The sequence below is a fragment of the Ovis canadensis genome, chromosome 22 (assembly GCF_042477335.2).
Source record: "Ovis canadensis isolate MfBH-ARS-UI-01 breed Bighorn chromosome 22, ARS-UI_OviCan_v2, whole genome shotgun sequence".
Taxonomy (NCBI): domain Eukaryota; kingdom Metazoa; phylum Chordata; class Mammalia; order Artiodactyla; family Bovidae; genus Ovis; species Ovis canadensis.
Genome location: NC_091266.1, coordinates 46,037,182 through 46,057,324, shown reverse-complemented (window position 1 = coordinate 46,057,324; position 20,143 = coordinate 46,037,182). Strand labels below are relative to the sequence as shown.

The 20,143-nt window shown below is 38.8% G+C and overlaps 1 protein-coding gene across 2 annotated transcripts in view; it reads right to left on the bottom strand.

Moving 5' to 3' along the window:
- MXI1 (MAX interactor 1, dimerization protein) overlaps nucleotides 1–20,143 on the bottom strand; it is a 96,278-nt gene that overhangs the window by 60,920 nt on the left and 15,215 nt on the right. Inside the window, exons 1-2 of one of the 2 annotated variants that reach the window (XM_069567080.1) lie at nucleotides 17,224–17,600; nucleotides 15,726–15,858 (exon numbers count right to left, since the gene is read on the bottom strand). In XM_069567080.1, the coding sequence (XP_069423181.1) occupies nucleotides 15,726–15,858; nucleotides 17,224–17,296 (206 nt within the window). In that variant the 5' untranslated portion in view covers nucleotides 17,297–17,600. Of the gene's footprint in view, nucleotides 1–15,725; nucleotides 15,859–17,223; nucleotides 17,601–20,143 lie in introns of those variants that run through there. The other variant, XM_069567079.1, reaches the window with a different exon arrangement.

The window sequence follows — 20,143 nt, the reverse complement described above, 5'->3', positions numbered from 1 at the left end:
AGAAAATGACAAAGGCAAACCACTGAGAAGAAAACACCTGCAAACCACATATGTAATAGAGAACTTGTATCCAGAATTTACAAAGAAATCTTACAATAAGAAAACAAACAACTCAATAATATAAAAAGCAAAATATATAAACAGATACCTCGCCAAAGAAGATATATCAGTGGCAAATAAACACATAACAAAATGGTCAGAATTCCTTTGGAAAGTGCAAAGTAAAACAGTGAGATACTATGACACACCTACTAGAATGGCTAAAATTTAAAAGACTGAAAATACCAAGTGCTTTCCAGGATTTGGAGTTACTGGAAGCACCCTACACTGCTAGTTAGAATGGAACATGGTCCAGCCACTTTGGAGAATAGTTTGGTAGTTTCTTTATAAAGTTACACACACAGTTACTATGAGACCCAGAATTCTAGGTAGCTAAGAAAAATGAAAACACATTTCCACAGAAAGATCTGTTTGTAAATTTATATAGCATCTTGTCTTATGATAGCTAAAAACTATGCACAACCTAATGTCTATCAACTGGTAAATGATTAAACCATGGTAGATTCATACAACGGACTCAGCAATATAAAGGACTTAACTATTGAGTCACAGGACAATATGAATGAATTTCAGACAATACTACACCAAGTGAAAAAAGTCAGACACAAAATAGTATATAAATGATTCCACTTATATTAAATTCTAGAAATGGAAAAACTATAGTGACAGAAAACAGATCAGAAAGTGGAGACAGGAAACTGACTATAGGAGCATGAGATAATAATGCTTGAGGTGATAAAAAAAAGTTCTGTATCATAACTGTCTTGGGAGTTGTATGACTTTATACACATCAAGTCACTGAATCATAACCTAAAAATTGAGGAATTTTATTGTATAGAAATTATACTGCAACAAAACATTTTTTTTAAGTTATAAATCTCATCCTGCAATTGGGGCAATACTCTAATCTACCGCAAAGTACTCAAGAATGAGACTAAGACATTATTTTCTTATTCCAGAAAACTAATAATAAAAATTACTAGAAAGTGCATATTTTTAAAACATAAGTGATTTGGAGACTATCTGGACTTTTCATCTACTTAATTTTTTTTTCATTTCTGGCATATGATTAATCTGCTGTCAGTTTAGAGTACAAACAGTCAAATCTTCATCTTCACAACAGGAAGTCAACAGATAACAGGCAGGATAAGTTTATAACTTAGAAATATGAAGGCAAACAGCAGAAGAAACTGTTAAACAATTGGAAGTGGCAGCCTCTAGGAAGCAAAAATTGGATGAGAGATGAGGCAGGGGAATGTTATTTTTCTTTATAATCCAAGTAGTATTAACTTTTAAAACTATATACATATACTCTTTTTTAAACATTAAAAATAAATGTAAAATAAAAGATAACAGCTCTCTATTCTTAAGTGTCAGAAATTAAGATGCATCTAATACATACTAAAGTTAAATAATATTTGTGAAATAATCATTTCTTAGGTTAAAAAAAGCAATAATGGAAACCACAGAGGATTGTGAAGATTAAAAATAATGCTCTTAAATGTATTTTCAAAAGTTCAAACAAGACACTTAAAAGACAAACAAAAAAAAAAAGACAAACCACTAATCATCTAGACTGTTTCAACATTCTAAAAATCCTTAAAAATGGAAAAAATATCAGTGATTTCCTAAATCATTTGACTTCCAAATTGTAATTCAGTATTTTAGGAAGGACTCAGGCATGAAATAAACATTTGGTAGATACTTGTTGAAAGAAAAAAAGCCAAGTGGTACCATAATTAATAGCACTACTCATAACAGAAAGCCCATAGATACTAATTTCCATTGTTAATACACTCCATTCTTTGCTATAGTACCAGAAGCAAACATAGATGTTATACGTGTATCTATTTCAAAGAACCTTCCTGTCTAAAGGAAATATATCACATAAAAAAGTGATTCTCAAAGGGAGTAAGGGAGGAGAGGTTGGCAGGAGAGCTGAATTCTTGCTCTGGTTGCAGCAGGAGAGTGGAGGTGACACTCCCCACTCCTTACTGGTTTATTTCAAGTTTTAAAGCAATCACTGCTGTGGAGATCATTTTGTAATGTATGCGTGCCTGTGTGCTCAGTCGCATCCAACTCTTTGTGACCCCGTGGACTGTAGCCTGCCAGGCTTCTCTGTCCATGGAATTTTCCAGGCAAGAATACTGGAATGGGCTGCCATTTCCTACCCTAGAGGATCTTCCTGACCCAAGGATTGAACTCCTGCATCTCCTTCATTAACAAGGGGATTCTTTACCACTGTGCCAACTGGGGAGCTCTTTGTAATGCATGGAAATAATAAACCACTATTTTGTACACTAGGAATTAATACAGTATTGTTAGTCAATTATACTTCAAAAAACAATCAAGCTCATAGAAAAGGAGATCATATTTGTGGTTACCAGAGGCCAGGGGTGAGGGGAGGGATAATCAGATGAAGACAGTCAAAGGAATAAATTTCCAGTTAGAAGGTAAGTATCAGGGAGGTAATGTACAACATACATGAAAATTGTTAAGACAGTAAATTCTAAGAGTTCTCACCACAAGAAAACAAAAATTCTTTCTGTTTCATTTTGTATCTATATGAGATGAATGTTCCCTAAACTTACTGTGATAATTAATTCATGATGTATTTAAGTCAAATTATTAAGTTGTACACCTTAAATCTATATAGTGCTGTAGGTCAATCATATCTTAATAAAACTGGAAGAAATAAAAAAGGAATCATCGCTTAATATTCATTAATCCATTCCATCTTTAGTTCTTCTTAGCATCTGTCATATGTTCAAGATCCTTCACTATTTTACTGCAATAAATAAGACAGGTAAAGAGAAGAGTGAAAAAGTTGGCTTAAAGCTCAACATTCAGAAAACTAAGATCATGGCATCTGGTCCCATCACTTCATGGGAAACAGATGGGGAAACAGTGTCAGACTATTTTTTGGGGCTCCCAAATCACTGCAGATGGTGACTGCAGCCATGAAATTAAAAGACGCTTACTCCTTGGAAGAAAAGTTATGACCAACCTAGATAGCATATTCAAAAGCAGAAACATTACTTTGCTGACTAAGGTCTGTCTAGTCAAGGCTGTGGTTTTTCCTGTGGTCATGTATGGATGTGAGAGTTGGACTGTGAAGAAAGCTGAGCACTGAAGAATTGATGCTTTTGAACTGTGGTGTTGGAGAAGACTCTTGAGAGTCCCTTGGACTGTAAGGAGATCCAACCAGTCCATCCTAAAGATCAGTCCTGGGTGTTCATTGGAAGGACTGATGCTGAGGCTGAAACTCCAATACTTTGGCCACCTCATGCGAAAAGTTGCCTCATTGGAAAAGACCCTGATGCTGGGAGGGGTTGGGGGCAGGAGGAAAAGGGGACGACAGAGGATGAGATGGCTGGATGGCATCACCAACTTGATAGACATGAGTTTGAGTGAACTCCAGGAGTTGGTGATGGACAGGGAGGCCTGGCGTGCTGTGATTCATGGGGTCGCAAAGAGTCGGACACGACTAAGCGACTGAACTGAACTGAATCTTTTTTTTCAAGTTATACTGATACATATTATAAAATTCACCCATTTTTAAGTGTTTTTGTAAAAAATCCAATGAGTTTTTGTAAACTTACATATTGTGTAACCATTACCAAAGTCCACTTTTAGAATACTTTTATCACCCCAAAAATGCCCTAATGTCCACTTGCAGACAATCTCCATTTCCACCCCTCATCTACCACTAATCTGTTTCCTGTCTCTATAGTTCTGCCTTATAAATACAAATTTCATATAATGGAGTAATGCAAATATGTACTCATATATTTGACTTTGTTCACATAAGCTTTTTTTGTGTTTCATCTATTTTGTCATATGTATGAACACTTTTTTTTCATTACTGGGTAGTATTCCATTGTATAATGCACTATATTTTGTTTATGCACTCACTAGCTGATGGACATTTCAACTGTTTCCAACTTTTGCTGATTATGAATTAATGCCGTGACCATGCATGTTCAAGTCTTTCTGTGGACTCTTGGAGAATAAGAGATCTTCATCTTACAGAACAGTTGCCTTACACTTGTTACACTTTACCATTAACATCCAAGTTATTTTTCACATTTGTAAAACGGTCAACAATATGAAGCACATAACAATACTTAATAAATATTAAATTCCTACTGATATTTAAAATGTTTGTTAAAAGAAAAAAAGAAACATGTTTCTCAGCTATTTCTGATAATATGGGTCTTAAAATGTTAAAAAAAAAATTTAGTCTCCAGTGAGTATATGTGTTACAAATAAACTGACAATGAGAATAAAGCTATTAAACATCCCTAGATCCATTTCATACAAAGCAATCAATTAAGCCTAAGTTTTTCTAAAAGTCTTCTCAAAATTATGTCAACATTGGTTTAAATGTTACCTTCAGGTCTACATAATCATGCTCAAAGTATTCAGTCATTCATTTACTTAGTATTTATTGAGTACCTACACTGGAAATATAAGTACTCTAAAATTTCAGTCTCTTCTCTCATGTAGCTCACATTCCATCATCTATTTTTTTTGTTAAAAGTAAATAAATAAGGCAGGATTTATTAAGAAAATTGCACCTATACACCATACCTGGGGCACTATATTCTTACAATGTTAGATAACCACCATGTAACTCTTTTAAACCACGTGCATATGTATGGCTGTCCTTTTGCTGTCCACCTGGAATTATCACAACATTGTTAACTGGCCATATTTCAATATAAAATAAAAAAAATTTTTTAAGTGTTTAAATTTTATACAAACAAATCATTCTGTTTCTTTAAACAGTCAGTGGACTAAATACAGTGTTTGGTAAATTCCATTAAAATACAGACTGAGCTTTAGGTAAACACCCTCCCCCCTTGCCCAATAAACAATGGTTCTATAGAAAATTGAAATTCAAAAACTTCTTTTTGACATATAGTGCTATTTATAGGACTGTAACCTGCCTTCCAAAGAACAACTGAGTGGGTAACATGTTAAAATGATAAAATGAAGTACATTGAACCTTTAGAGCCAGACCTAGAAATCTACATTTTAAATTGTAACTTACATGCATTTACTGTTACCAACAAAGACTATAAAAATCAACCCAACAGGCTAAGTATTAATGACAGTATATTATCTAGAGTTTTTGTGAAGACTGAAGATCACTTGTTCTGTTATTCACATAGAAGACATAGAATTACGGTGATCGAAATTAAAAACCTAAAAATTTACTTCTAATACCACGGCAAACTTAACACATTTTACTCTCCAGTCTCTTTTATTACATAAAAGGAAAATTTCCTTAAAGTTCCTCAAAGAGAATCCTAAATTGCCCCTAATTAATCAAAATGAGAGTAAAGGAAAATCAGTTGCTTTATCAAAATATATGACTGACTAAAGACTAAAATTATGTTCTTCTATAATTTAAAAATGCTCATTTCAAATGGCTTCAAAGCTCTCATTATGTGGCCTCCACAAATGGTGTTTACATAGTGTTCTCAAAGACTATCAAAAGTATTTCCCATGATAAACAAAGACAAGGAAATAAATACCACATGGAAATCCTTTTATACAATGTCATAAAACTAATAAAAAGAAAATCCGTAACACTTTTCCCTGAAAAGTATGCAGTAATGTTAACAAAATTGTCTACTAAACCAAATAATTTCTCTTATAATAAATTCATTCAGTTCAGTTCAGTTGCTCAGTCGTGTCTGACTCTTTGCAAGCCCATGAATTGCAGCATGCCGGGCCTCCCTGTCCATCACCAACTCCCAGAGTTCACTCAAACTCATGTCCATCGAGTCGGTGATGCCATTCAGCCATCTCATCCTCTGTCATCCCCTTCTCCTGCCCCTAATCCCTCCCAGCATCAGAGTCTTTTCCAATGAGGCAACTTTTCGCATGAGGTGGCCAAAGTACTGGAGTTTCAGCTTCAGCATCAGTCCTTCCAAAGAACACCCAGGACTGATCTTTATTATTTTTTTTAATTTAAGAAAATTTATTTATTTTTAATATAAATTTATTTATTTCAATTGGAGGTTAATTACTTTACAATATTGTATTGATTTTGCCATACATCGACATGAATCCACCACAGGTATATATGTGTTCCCCATTCTGAACCCTTCTCCCCCCTCCCCCATCTGTACCCTCCTTCTGGGTCATCCCAGTGCACCAGCCCCAAGCATCCAGTGTCATCCATCGAACCTAGACTGGTGATTCGTTTCATATATGGTATTATACATGTTTCAATGCCATTCTCCCAGATCATCCCACTCTCTCCCTCTCCCACAGGGTCCAGAAGCCTGTTCTATACATCTGTGTCTCTTTTTCTGTCTCGCATAGACACGTGTACCCCAATGTTCATCGCAGCACTGTTTATAATAGCCAGGACATGGAAGCAACCTAGATGTCCATCAGCAGATGAATGGATAAGAAAGCTGTGGTACACAATGGAGTATTACTCAGCCATTAAAAAGAATCAGTTCTAATGAGGTGGATGAAACTGGAGGCTATTATACAGAGTGAAGTAACCCAGAAAAAAAAATACCAATACAGTATACTAACGCATATATATGGAATTTAGAAAGATGGTAAGGACTTTAGATCTTTAGAATGGACTGGTTGGATCTCTTTGTAGTCCAAAGGACTCAAGAGTCTTCTCCAACACCACAGTTCAAAAGCATCAATTCTTCGGCACTCAGCTTTCTTCACAGTCCCAACTCTCACATCCATACACGACCACTGGAAAAACCACAGCCTTGACTAGACGGACCTTTGTTGGCAAAGTAATGTCTCTACTTTTGAATATGCTATCTAGGTTGGTCATAACTTTCCTTCCAAGGAGTAAGCGTCTTTTAATTTCATGGCTGCAATCGCCAACTGCAGTGATTTTGGAGCCCAGAAAAATAAAGTCTGACACTATTTCCCCATCTATTTCCCATGAAGTTTTACCGTGGGAACAGATGCCATGATCTGTTTTCTCAATGTTGAGATTTAAGCCAACTTTTCCACTCTCCTCTTTCACTTTCATCATCTCCTCTTCACTTTCTTCCATAAGGGTGGTGTCATCTGCATACCTGAGGTTATTGATATTTCTCCCAGCAATCTTGATTCCAGCTTGTGCTTCTTCCAGCCCAGCATTTCTCATGATGTACTCTGAATGTAAGTTAAATAAGCAGGGTAACAATATACAGCCTTGACATACTCCTTTTACTATTTGGAACCAGTCTGTTGTTCCATGTTCAGTTCTAACTGTTGCTTCCTGACCCGCATACAGGTTTCTCAAGAGGCAGGTCAGGTAGTCTGGTATTCCCATCTCTTTCAGAATTTTCCACAGTTTATTATGATCCACACAGTCAAAGGCTTTGGCATAGTCAATAAAGCAGAAGTATATGTTTTTCTTGGAGAAGGCAATGGCACCCCACTCCAGTACTCTTGCCTGGAAAATCCCATGGACGGAGGAGCCTGGTGGGCTGCAGTCGATGGGGTCACTAAGAGTTGGACACAACTAAGTGACTTCACTTTCACTTTTCACTTTCATGCACTGGAGAAGGAAATAGCAACCCACTCCAGCATTCTTGCCTGAAGAATCCCAGGGGCAGGGGAGCCTGGTGGGCTGCTGTCTTATGGGGTCGTACAGAGTCAGACACAACTCAAGTAACTTAGCAGCAGCAGCAGCAGCAGCATATGTTTTTCTGGAACTCTCTTCCTTTTTCCATGATCCAGTGAATTTGATCTCCGGTTCCTCTGCCTTTTCTAAAACCAGCTTGAACATCAGGGAGTTCACAGTTCATGTATTGCTGAAGCCTGGCTTGGAGAACTTTGAGCATTACTTTACTAGTATGCGAGATGAGTGCAATTGTGCGGTAGTTTGAGCATTCTTTGGCATTGTCTTTCTTTGAGATTGGAATGAAAACTGACCTTTTCCAGTCCTGTGGCCACTGCTGAGTTTTCCAAATTTGCTGGCATACTGAGTGCAGCACTTTCACAGCATCATCTTTCAAGATCTGAAATAGATCAACTGGAATTCCATCATCTCCACTAGCTTGGTTCATAGTGATGCTTTCTAAGGCCCACTTGACTTCACAATCCAGGATGTCTGGCTCTAGGTGAGTGGTCACACCATTGTGATTATCTTGGTCATGAAGATCTTTTTTGTACAGTTCTTCTGTGTATTCTTGCTACCTCTTCTTAATATCTTCTGCTTCTGTTAGGTCCATACCATTTCTGTCCTTTATTAAGCCCATCTTTGCATGAAATGTTCCCTTGGTATCTCTAATTTTCTTGAAGACAAAACATAAGAAATTTCACCCTAACACTATGTTATGGAATCCCTATATCTCCTTGAATGCACGTTAAGTTTAATCAGTGAACAAGTATGTACTGTGAATCTATAGCATTTTCACAGTAAACTACTGTAAAAAACTAAACAACAAGCGCACTCTCAGAATGGAACTCATTCATATGCAAGAGACTTCCTATAGGAGAGAAGTCTGCAACTCAGAAAAGGGCCCTCATCTGGCCATAGTGCTACCTTGATCTGGTACCTCTAGCCTCCAAAACTGTGAGAAATAAATTTATGTTGTTCACAAGCAAAAAAAAAAAAAATTGTAAACAAATTTAAGCTATTTACTTATTCTCTGTGCCAGCATCTGACATAAATAAAAACTGCCCTGTCTATAATACCTTACTGACTTGTATTATTTATCATTTTTACTATATACACTCTTTCCAAATATATCACAAACACGCATAACAACAATTCTATGTATAAGTTCAATAAATTTGGTTACAAATTACTTTAAGGGAACAGTTTCAATAGCTAGCAAATAAGGAAGCAAATTGCAAAGGGTTAAAAAGAGCTCTAGTGGGAAAACATTAAAGCAGGAGGTACAGACCACACACTTCAGGCATTTCCTAGAGCAGACAAGGAGAACACTAAAACACATATAATTCAGGTTGTAGTCACTGAGTCTTAGTTTTTAGGCAGATTATCACTATGGACTGTTTGCTAATTCCAGAGAAACAAATCCCAGGGATTTCACTCATCTTCTAGTTGTACCTATAAAAGTTACTTTGCACATCAGTCCAGTTTCCTTATTAATTAATTAATTCCACTTTACCTCACAGAAATGTTCTGAAATTCAAAAGAAATAATAATGTACATTAAAGGAATCTGTACACAACTAGTATATTAAATGCAAAGTGTTACTGTTACTATTATTGAAAATGAATTCCATCCTTTGATATAGCAATTCTACTTCTTCAGGTCTATCCTAAGGATCTAGGTGGACAAATGCACAAAAGTATCTATATAAAGATGTTCACAGTAGCCCTGTATGGAATGAAAAATTAACATTTTAAATGTTATTAACAGATAATTGGCTTAACAAATTATGGTACACACATGAAGTAGAGTATTATGCTATAATCAAAAATGATTTAATAGACATGTATGAACTTGAAAAAATGTTCAGGATAAGTGAAAGCAGGATTGCAAAGGTTCACAATCCCAAGATGCCTTCTTTCATCTTTCAAACTTGATCAGGTCCTCTATTATGACCTTCATAGGATCCTCCAGCTTTCTATTAAGCTCGTCATAATTTTAAATAATATATTTATATGTTTACTTGAATAACATGTGTTAGATGATAATGAAGAAGGTATATTAATATATATGTGTATATAGATACATACATACACACACAGACGGAGGGGGAAAAAAGTCTGCCAGTATTTTAAAATGTCAGAAGTCAAATTGAAAATAAAAATATACAAGCTTAAATTACATTAGCACTATCAAATAGAAATGGGATCTGGATACGTATTTTGTCAAAACCACACCACAAAACCTCTTTGATTAGATTAGTATTTGGGAAACTGTCTTCACTTAAGGAAAAACAAAGAATCATGCTACAATATATCCAAAAGGAGGCAATGCTGTTTCATTTGTAAGGAGAAATCCAGAAGAGAAACCTTTCTTCAGGCCAAAAGTCCTGCCTGGTTAGAATTATGCATATACTGCTTAAAATCAGGCTTGATATTAAACTCAGTCACTTAGAGCTATAAGGCTTGGACAAATCACTTAACCATCCCTAGTATGAGTTTTAACCATAAAATAAATGATAATATCTTACCTTCATAAGGCAGAGAGCTATACCAGATGAAATCCAGAACTCCCTTTCTGTGGTTTGTGATCTTTTATACTTTAGCATCAAACGACTATTCCACCAAAAAGCCTTTTATCAAATAGGAACAGCAGTTGTTCCACCAACTTACAAGCCATGATCATGAAAGTCTCCTTCAATTATACTTCTACAGGGGAATATATTTCTTAGCAATCCAGCAACCACAAACTTATGCTTCAATACATCTGAGTTTGTTAAAGTACATAAATAATTCTTCAGAAGTTTTCATTTAAACTTGGTTTTAGTGGAAGACAAAATATCACAGAACACATCAGATCACATCATTCAACATACAGAAAGTACTTGAAGAACAATACTAATATCATTAAGAGTTTAACTACTACTAATTTCTACTTTTGGCCTTGAAACTTTGAGCGTTCTCTATTGGACAAAGATCCAGTTCTTTAAGACAGAATAACTGAAAAATAAAGACTAGTAATAAATTTCTCAAAAAATAAAAAATAAGCCTTCATTCAATTATCCTGTGAACAAACAGGTACATGTTTAAGAATAAAAATAGAAGATACACGTCAAACTACTTCCCCTAGGAAAAAAATCCTCTACAACTATCCTAGAAAGAGAATTCACCCTACTCCTGAAAAACGAAAACAAAAACCCTAAAAATCTAAGAAGATGACAGACAAAAAGCATATAAAGCTGAAAATGTAACAATATATCATTCCCTCAAAAATAAGACTAAAACATTTCATTATTTTGTAGTTTAAAAAAGTTAGTCTTAAAAGCAAAAGAAAAGTTGTTTTGTTTTTTATGTCCTCAATCTTAGCAGACAGTACTGAAATACTGTTGCTGTTGTAAGATTCTTTAGTATCCAAAGAATACTAAAGAAATAATGAAATTCAACAATAAACTGGTAAAGGTATACCTCGGAGATACTGTGGGTTTGATTCCAGACCACTGCAATAAAGTGACTCACAATTTTTTTGGTTTCTCAGTATACATAAAACTTAGGTTTATACTACATTATAGTCTATTAAATGTGTGACAGTATTATGTCTAAAAAAAACAATGTGCATACCTTAACTCAAGAATATTTTATTATTTAAAAATGCTTACCATCGCCTGACAATGCAGGGTTGCCACAAACCTTCAATTTGTTAAAAAAAAAAACAAACAAACAAACAGTATTTGTGATGAACAATAGAGGGAAGTACAATAAGACAAGGTATGCCTGTATTTTCTACTTTATAGATCATCTTAAAATAAAGAAAATTACTGTATATGTGTCACAATCTCATACCAGTATTCACTGCCAATATTTGACAGATTTCTGGTTCTTTGCATAGACAAGTTTTGGTATCATTTTACTCTCATGACACAGGATGATAACAATATTCTTTAATATTAATTGTAGTATTTTATACATGTAGTATAATATTAATTGCAGTATTTTATACGTGTAGTCTAATATATGTGTTTAAAAGAAGTGGCAGATTGAAGATTTTTATTCTTCAAATACTGTACATTGTTTTCCTTTCCAAATGTATTGTCAGTAATATCCTTCCAAATATAAAGCAATCAGAGTTTGCCAAAGCAGAAGTTGCACATTCTTACATTATTTCTATTCAGAGTCTAATATAATACTTGGCACAAAAGAAAAACTCAGTTCCAATTTCAGATAGTCTACTTGGAGTTTGAAAAACCTTTAATTCTTCAAAAACCTACTGTTTAAAGAGCACTGTGATAGTTAGTGGGGATAAATCTCTAAGCAGAAGAGATTCAATCCTTGCTCCCACGGGGTTTTTAGTCCAATAAATGAGACATGAATTTATCAATCATATATTTCCTACAAACTGTGATAAACATTGAAGGAAAAGTATGGATGCCATGAGGTATCTGACCACCTGATCCACTTTGGCAGATGAGAAAATGCTTTCCTGAAGAAGTTATTACTGAGCTGAAACAAGCATGTAATTAGCGATAACTTGGCAAAAGGGGAAGAAAAACAATTCTCAGAAGAGAACAGAGTATGTGCAAAGACCCTGAGGTAGGAGGAAACGTGGTGTATTAAAGGAACTGAAGGAAGGCTAGCCAATTTAATTCATCAGAATTGCATCTGGGAGGAGAGTGGTTGCAGGGATACCAGTTAGGAGGTCACAAGAGCTGTTCAAGTAGAAGTAATTGTATCTTGGATTAGGAGGGTAGTAACGAAGCTAAGAGAAAAGGCAGGTTCAAGAGATATTTAGGAGAAAATTGGTGTTACACCGAAGCCATGTAGAGCTGTATTAGTAGAGTTTTAAAGATGAGAGATCTTGGTATTTTTCAGTTGTGAAACCAAACAGTAAAGAAGCTGGGAATTTATCTGATACTACTCATTAAGCCAGAGAGCAATTGTTGCCAGTTCTCTAATAGCAGTTAATACCTTAGCAAGGGTGATTTTAGGAAGTGTGCCAGAAGGCCATGAACCAAGACTACAGTAAAGTCAACCATGAATTTAAAAAATAATTATGTACTATATATCCCACACCCTAATTCAAAAGGATCCCAAATGATGAAATTAAATTTGCATGGTACATTGTTTTAATGTCACACTGTATCACTCATTTTCTCTCCTTTATACTTCTATGAAAGCAAGGTTTCAAGACTTGGGAGAAAGAAAGAATAGGAATTTATAATATTATGAGTCAACTCTCAGCACAAGTTTATAAAGTAACATTTTATATCAGGAATATCATATTATACCTGAGAATATTAGGGGGGAGTAAATCAACATTGTATCTTAAGTCTGCTACAATGTCAGGGAAACAAATGTTACTTTATGACATACCTTCAAGATGCTTAATAGGAACAGCAACTTCCATATAGGTACATATTTGATAGGAAAACAAGACACATAGATTTATCAACTCTATTCCTTTCCTTGTTTCAGATAACTAACATATGAAAAATTTTACCATTTTTATTTATGTAACCAGTATAATAAAATCTTTATTAAATGTAGTAATAACAGGGAGTCTATAGTGTTCCCTTACAAATGAAACAACAACACTATCTCCCCAATACCCCAGTACTAGAATTTGATCCTTTGCTCCCTACTCTATGAAGCAAAAATCTTAAAATGTAAAGAGAAATAATTTCTAGTGTTCCCCTTTAACATACTAGTTCTCATCTAAAGCTGCTGCTGCTGCTGCTGCGAAGTCACTTCAATCATGTCCGACTCTGTGCAGCTCCATAAACAGCAGCCCACCAGGCTCCTCCGTCCCTGGGATTCTCCAGGCAACAGTACTGGAGTGGGGTACCATTACCTTCTCCCTCTCATCTAAAGGCTCAACCCTAAATCCCACATATGGGCAGACCTTTAGATAATATATCCTAAAATCTTTTTTCTTTCTCTCTTTTTGTCTTTCTTACTATTTATATTTCCATGAAAAATAAGTCTTAGGTCGTCCAATGTACATATAATTATTTTCTCTTGAGTATTACTAAGAATAAAGTGGCATACTTGTAGTCTTATAAATTTTCTGACATGCTGTGCTAAAATACACAGTAATTACCAATGTGGTCTGACACACAATAGAAGACTCCTAAAAAGAACACTAGCATGAAAGAGAAATTCCAAGCTAAGCAAAGTGTAAGTCAAGAGATGACAAACACATTAATGACCTGTAACATAACTGGTAAAATCTAGAAATACACATCTAATTTATGCCTTCGTAATTCTTGAGTTGTCAGTAAAAATGTCACATCTGCAATGATGGGATGGTGTACTGAATAACCACTATAGTAACGTGAAAGTGAAATCGTTCAGTCGTGTCCGACTCTTTGAGACCCCATGGACTATAGCCTACCACGCTCCTCCATCCATGGGATTTTCCAGGCAAGAGTACTGGAGTAGGTTGCCATTTCTTTCTCCAGAAACTGATCTCTAAAACTGTCAATAAATCAGTGTTACAGAGCTTCAGGGGAAGAAGAGACCTTGGTGAGGATGTAGTTAGTCCCCTCAAACTATGACAACAGTTAAGGACAGAGAAAAAAATGTAATGAGATCATATACTTGATTTTTAGAAAGTAGGAAACAATCAATATATACTTATACCATGGCAGAACCCAGGCTTGATTTCCTATTTAGTACTCTTCCCATGCCTCAAAGAAAAAAAAATTTTTTTTAGTCTATCCATGGATTGGAAAACTCATAAGCTCCTGAATATAGGTTTTAATTGCTGATACCTTAACCAGAGAAACTGTGAAGGGCAGGAAAATTTATAAGTAATTCTTGTTTAATGCTGTCTATTTTGTTTAATATGCCTACATATTTTCATCCCAAACCTGCCAAACCACAACAGACACTGTAGACACACACATAAACATAAATACAGCATAATACACTTATAGCTAAATAATTTTACACTTCTAAAAATTATTTAAAATGTACAGAATAGTCTTAGTGAAGAAAAGAAGCCAAAAAAGGAGACACAGATTTAAAGATATTAGTGACTTGACACAGTAATGTTAGAAAGTCAGAGTGGAAAGATCCAACGTTCTGAGTACTGTTATCTACAGGAACCTCAGGTTTTCTGCATCAATGAGTAAGAGCCCCTACTCCTGCTCCCTCCCAACCCACATCTTCAAGTGCTACCCAACTTCCTGTCTAGAGTTCTCCATAGTCTCCCAGCAAACTTAGTTACTCAGAGAATGTTCTATGCCCCTCCAAAATCAACACTTACACTCTCTAGAAAAAAACTTTGGAAAAAACATCTCATTTAAATCCTTTCATCATGGAAAAGGCAAGCACCAGCTGGTTTTAAGACAGGCTTTTTGAAAATTTCATGAGATGAATCTTTAGAATACATAGGCCCTCTAGAACAAAAACACTGAAAAGACAGCCAGACACTACCAAAATTTTTCAAAAAAACAGAAGTCAACTATGTCTGAGTATATATCCAAGTAAGCATTTTCTAGTATCTGTTTTGATTGAAGGATAAACATCTCCTTTCCTTTTTTTTTTAAGAGCTCCCTTACCAATTAACTCTTATCATCCTTAAAAAAAAATAGACCGTGACCAACTTCCGACTACATCTAAATATTCTTATTTCTTTACCAAAACCCTTGATTCTGCTTTATATCCTCCTTATTTCTGATTTTTAAAAATTCTTGCCTCTCTCTAGTTTAAAGCTGGCCCAAGATTACTTTTAGCATATGGCTGCATGCATGGACACATGCGGCCAAATCTCTAAACTTACTTTCCCTCTCAGTCACAGACATCTCCGCTTGATAATCCCCAGCAAGAACTTATTTGGTTGTTTTGTCAGATTCTATTCTTTCCCTTCTACACAAAGTCGGGTTAGGATTCCTAGACTTAATTATTTTAAAAGGGCCAAATTCTGAGGGATGGTGATAAAGGCACCTGCTTGGCTGATAGTGTTGCTTTAGACTTGATATTAGAGGTCAGTTGGGTCAGCGCTTCTGCCTGAGTCTGTGCTCCCTCCCTTCAGCTGCCCTTTCCAAACCTCTGCAGCTCAATACCTGTTGGCAGTGCTGGTGTTGCTGCTCCCGCTGCTGTGTTTCTGCGCCCGGCTCAACCTCCGTGGGGGCTTTGAATGCTGCAGCCGGGGGCTTGGCATGGAGGGGAACGTTGAGGCGTAGCCATGTTCACACTCTAAACAAATGGCAAGAAAAAAGGAGGAAGAGGTAAGAGGGTAAGAGGAATATACCTAAATTCCTGGATCTACAGATCTCTAGTCCTTTCAGTAACAGGTTGCTGAAAACAGACAAGAAAAAGAGGTAAATTTTTTCCATTCTTTCTGATTGGAATATAAGATTCCCAGTCCGTGCCTGGTCATCAATCCTGTGACATTATATACAGAGCCAACTCACGCTTGGAAGGTGTACTAACACCTCCTCTAAACCAAGGAACTTCTCCCTCCTCTTCAAAATCCTTTTCTCCAAGAATTCTTGACTTAAACACCTTCATTTCTGAGACCAATTACCATTCACCTAAATTATTTCGTTTCAAAATCCCTTTTGGTATAACTGCACCCCTTCAAGGTGTCTCTCTAAGCCCCACATTTTTGTGTACTTCAAACAATTCAATCACCTCGTTCTAGGAAGGCATTTTCTCACGACACCATAATTTTCAGGGGTTGCACTCAGCACCCCAATCTCTTTACATCGCCCTTAATCTCTGTTCCTAAGGGAATCCCAGTGCATCCTATTTGGATGTGCAGAGGTCACTTCCTCACAAGTACCTGTCCACCTCCCTGCTCTTCAGCAGGCATCCCCGGTCCGGGCTCTGGGTCCGGTCTCCCCCACCCCGACACGCATTCCTCCCGCCCCCTCCTCCGGTTCTTCGTGTTCTCTTTCCTCCCGGGTCCTCAAATCACCTCCACTCTCAACACTCCTCCCCTTTCCTCCCCTCCCGTCCACCTCCACTCAGGGCAGCCTCAGGTTCCAGCCTGACGCCTCCTCAGTCTCCGCAGGATACAGTGTCCTCCCCTGCTCCCCATCCTGAACATACACACACCCACAGGTGCCCCTCACACACATGCACACGAACTGCCTCATGTACCCCTTCATTCACATGTTCACTCCCTCTCACATGCTCCCCCCTCACACAGGCACAATTCTCCTGACACACGCACCTCCCTTACCCCACCCTCCTCACACACGCACCCCTCCTCACACACGCACTTCCCTCACATGTAACTCCTCCTCACACGCACTTCCCTCACACACACACCCCTCCTCACACACGCATCCCTTCCTCACACGCACACCCCTCTTCACACGCATCCCCTCCTCACACGCGTCCCTTTCTCAAACACGCAATCCCCTCACACACAGTCCCTCCTCACACACGCACCCCCCCTCCTTGCAACGCACCCCCGTCTCACACAAGCACCCCCTCCTCACAGACACTTCTCCTTACACACACACCCCTCACACCAGCCGCACCGCACTCCCCGCGCGGAAGAGGAGTGCGCGGGTTCAGGCAGTGGCAGAGGTGGTGGCGTCCAGCCGTTACCTCGGTCCCGGCGCTCCAAAAACTCGGCAGCCTCCAGCAGGCGCTGCACGTTGATCATCCGCACCTGCTCCATGGGCACCGCGGGCGGCAACCCGGGCCTCTCCGCGCTCCCTTCCCCAGCCAACAGGAGGCGCCGCAAGCGGCTACAGTCCGGCGCCGCCCCGGGACATGTGCGGCGGGCCGGCGGGCCAGCCCCGCCGCGGCTCGGCGCGCTCTCCGCCGCCCCCACCACCCCAGCTGCCCCGGCCACCCCGCCGCACCCCGCGGCTCCGCTGGCAACCCGCGCGGGGTTTGTTTACCTCTCCGCGCGAGCACGGGGGAGGGGCGGGGGCAGTACCGCGACCCGCCCCCTCCCGCCCCTTCCTCTGTCTCCTGGGAAATGTAGTCCCGCCCTGCCCACTGCTCGCCGGGACTCGTAGTACGCACGACGCTTCAGTGCGCCTGCGCCTTACCAAATTCCGCAATGGCCGCCGGGAAACGTAGTCCGTTTGATTTTCTGCCTCCCAGGTGGAAAGACCAAGAGGTTTTCTGGGCTTTGCTTCTTGGAGGGAAGGATTTGAAGGACTGTGGGTCTACTCCCGGGGAACCCTTTTCTCAGTGACTCCTGGAAGGTGCCCAAGAGCTGAAGCATGTAGTTCCACAGTGCCCCGCTCCAGTTCTCCATCTACTACCACTTTCTCCTGGAACTTCCGCGCCTTGGTTACCCTATCTGCAGAACAGATACTTGAAAAGCCAAAAGTCCCAGCTGAGGAACACGAGATGATCCCATCAGAGGCAAAGAGAGCTCCCATAGGCCCTTCTTCACTTCATAGTTCACAAAGAGGTAGTGTTTTGTTTTTTAACCTTATTTTTAAAAACTCCTTTCCCCTCCCTCAGCCCCTCAGTTGTGATTTTGGAGACTGGCAAACCTCCCTGGTGCTGCAACTGAGAGATACAGTTCGGTCGCTAAGTGATTTGGTGCTGGAGTCACACAGGGCTCAGTTAAAATCCTGGCCCTTCTACTTACACTAACTCTGTGGACTTTTCAGACCTCATGTGCCTCGCGTCTATATCAGATGTAATGACTCCATTTATCCAAACACTGAGGGCCTGACATGTACCAGGCACTGTACTAGGCATAACATGTACAGTAACAGATGAAATAGACATGGGCCTTGCTCTCAAGGAGCGTATAGTCAGCAGGGCTTATTGTGACAATTAAAGGAAATAATACCAGAAGTTAGTACGTGGCGTTCAATAAATGGAAGCTATGATGATCGTTTCTCTCATGTTCTCCTCCACAGAGAGGGAACTGAAAGCAGAGGCTTAAAATTGCAGGACCACATTAAAAGACTGCCAATGACTGCCCACACCCAACCCTAGCCCCACCCCCACACATCGTCTTTCCGAGTCCTCAAAAGTCTAGACCAGAGTTTCTCAACCTCAGCATTACCGATATTTGGGGTGAATAATTCCTAATTGGGGGAGGGATGGGGTTGGTGGAGACCTGTGCATTGAAGGATATTCAGCGGCATCCCTGGCCTCTACCCACTAGATGCCAGCAGCACACCACCAACTCAGGTATGACAATCAAAAATGTCTCCAGACATTGCCAAAAGCCTCTTGGGGCACAGATCACCTCTGATTGATAATCTCTGGTCTAGGGCAAAGAAAGGCAAGAAGATCATAACTGTTGAAAGCTCTAGAAGCAACCTAGGAATTGTGTGAACATCCATAACTTTCCCCACCCTCATTATTTTATCCTGCCCATGGACATCCAGAGTAACAGGAAGCTCTTGGTGAGGGAAGAATTTCCCCTTCCCTGTGGTCATTCCAGTGGCTACTGCAGAAAATACCATCTCAGAATGAAAATGTTATTCTCAAAAATGTCATGGGCTTCATGCTGCATTCTGATATTCTCTCCCCCTTTTTTCCCCCCAAAGTGAACAAGATTTCCAGTGAGGTCAAAAGCTGCAAAATTCTGCCAACCTTTTAAAATATTACACTTGGCACCACATTTAAGAACCAAATAGATGTTCGATCAAATGCACGGAGACCCAAAATGAGAGATGTTCACAAGCTACAAGATAATTTTTTTTAAAGGCGTTGAAACAGGAACTGTTCTTTTTCAGCTGTTAGCTAGGTTGCTTCAGATCTGGGCTTTCCCATTGGGTGTCGGTAACAACCACCCTTCATCCAACAAGGGACATGTTGGATAGGGGGAGAAAGGGATTATTTAAAAGAAAATACCTATTCACTCAGAACATCTGTAAGTTGAGGGTAGAAATTATTAGGTGGAAAGTTTCTACCACTTGCAAAACCACTTTAAGCTTTAGATCCTAAATTGCTAAGGGCTACCGCAGGAACTTAAAAGAGGTAGTTTTATAACAAATAAAATTCTACCCTATGGGAGGTAAACCTTGTGACATGCAATCTAGGAAAAAAGTACAGACTGAAAATACACATGGGTTCAAGATGGGTTTAAATCCACACATCATAAGCCCTAGCAGGTTATTAAGAGAAAGCAGGATGCTTGGTGCACATGCCTGACCTTTCACAGTTGACCTCCAGATGAATTAACCAACCTTTCTTTTAAAGCTATGGCCAAGATGGAGTGGAGGAGATGGAAAGTAGTGTGAGAATCACCAAAAAGCTACCTGCATATGCTGAAAAAGAGATGTGGTGATGGTGGGCAGTGTTAAGCACTGGTTTCTGTACAAAAATATCCAGCCTCTTCTAACAGCAGTTGAAGGTGCCACTTCCTTCGTCCTGCTCCAGCTGACTCCCAGAGTTCTTGCGTGGATAGTGGCCACAAGGGCCTCCTACAGCACAAAGCTTGGGGCTCTAGCCTAGAAAAGGATGTCACTCACAAACCATCCTAAGCACCAGCCCAGCCTGTGGGAACCCAGAGGCAGCCATGGCTTCTCTTTTGCAGATAAAT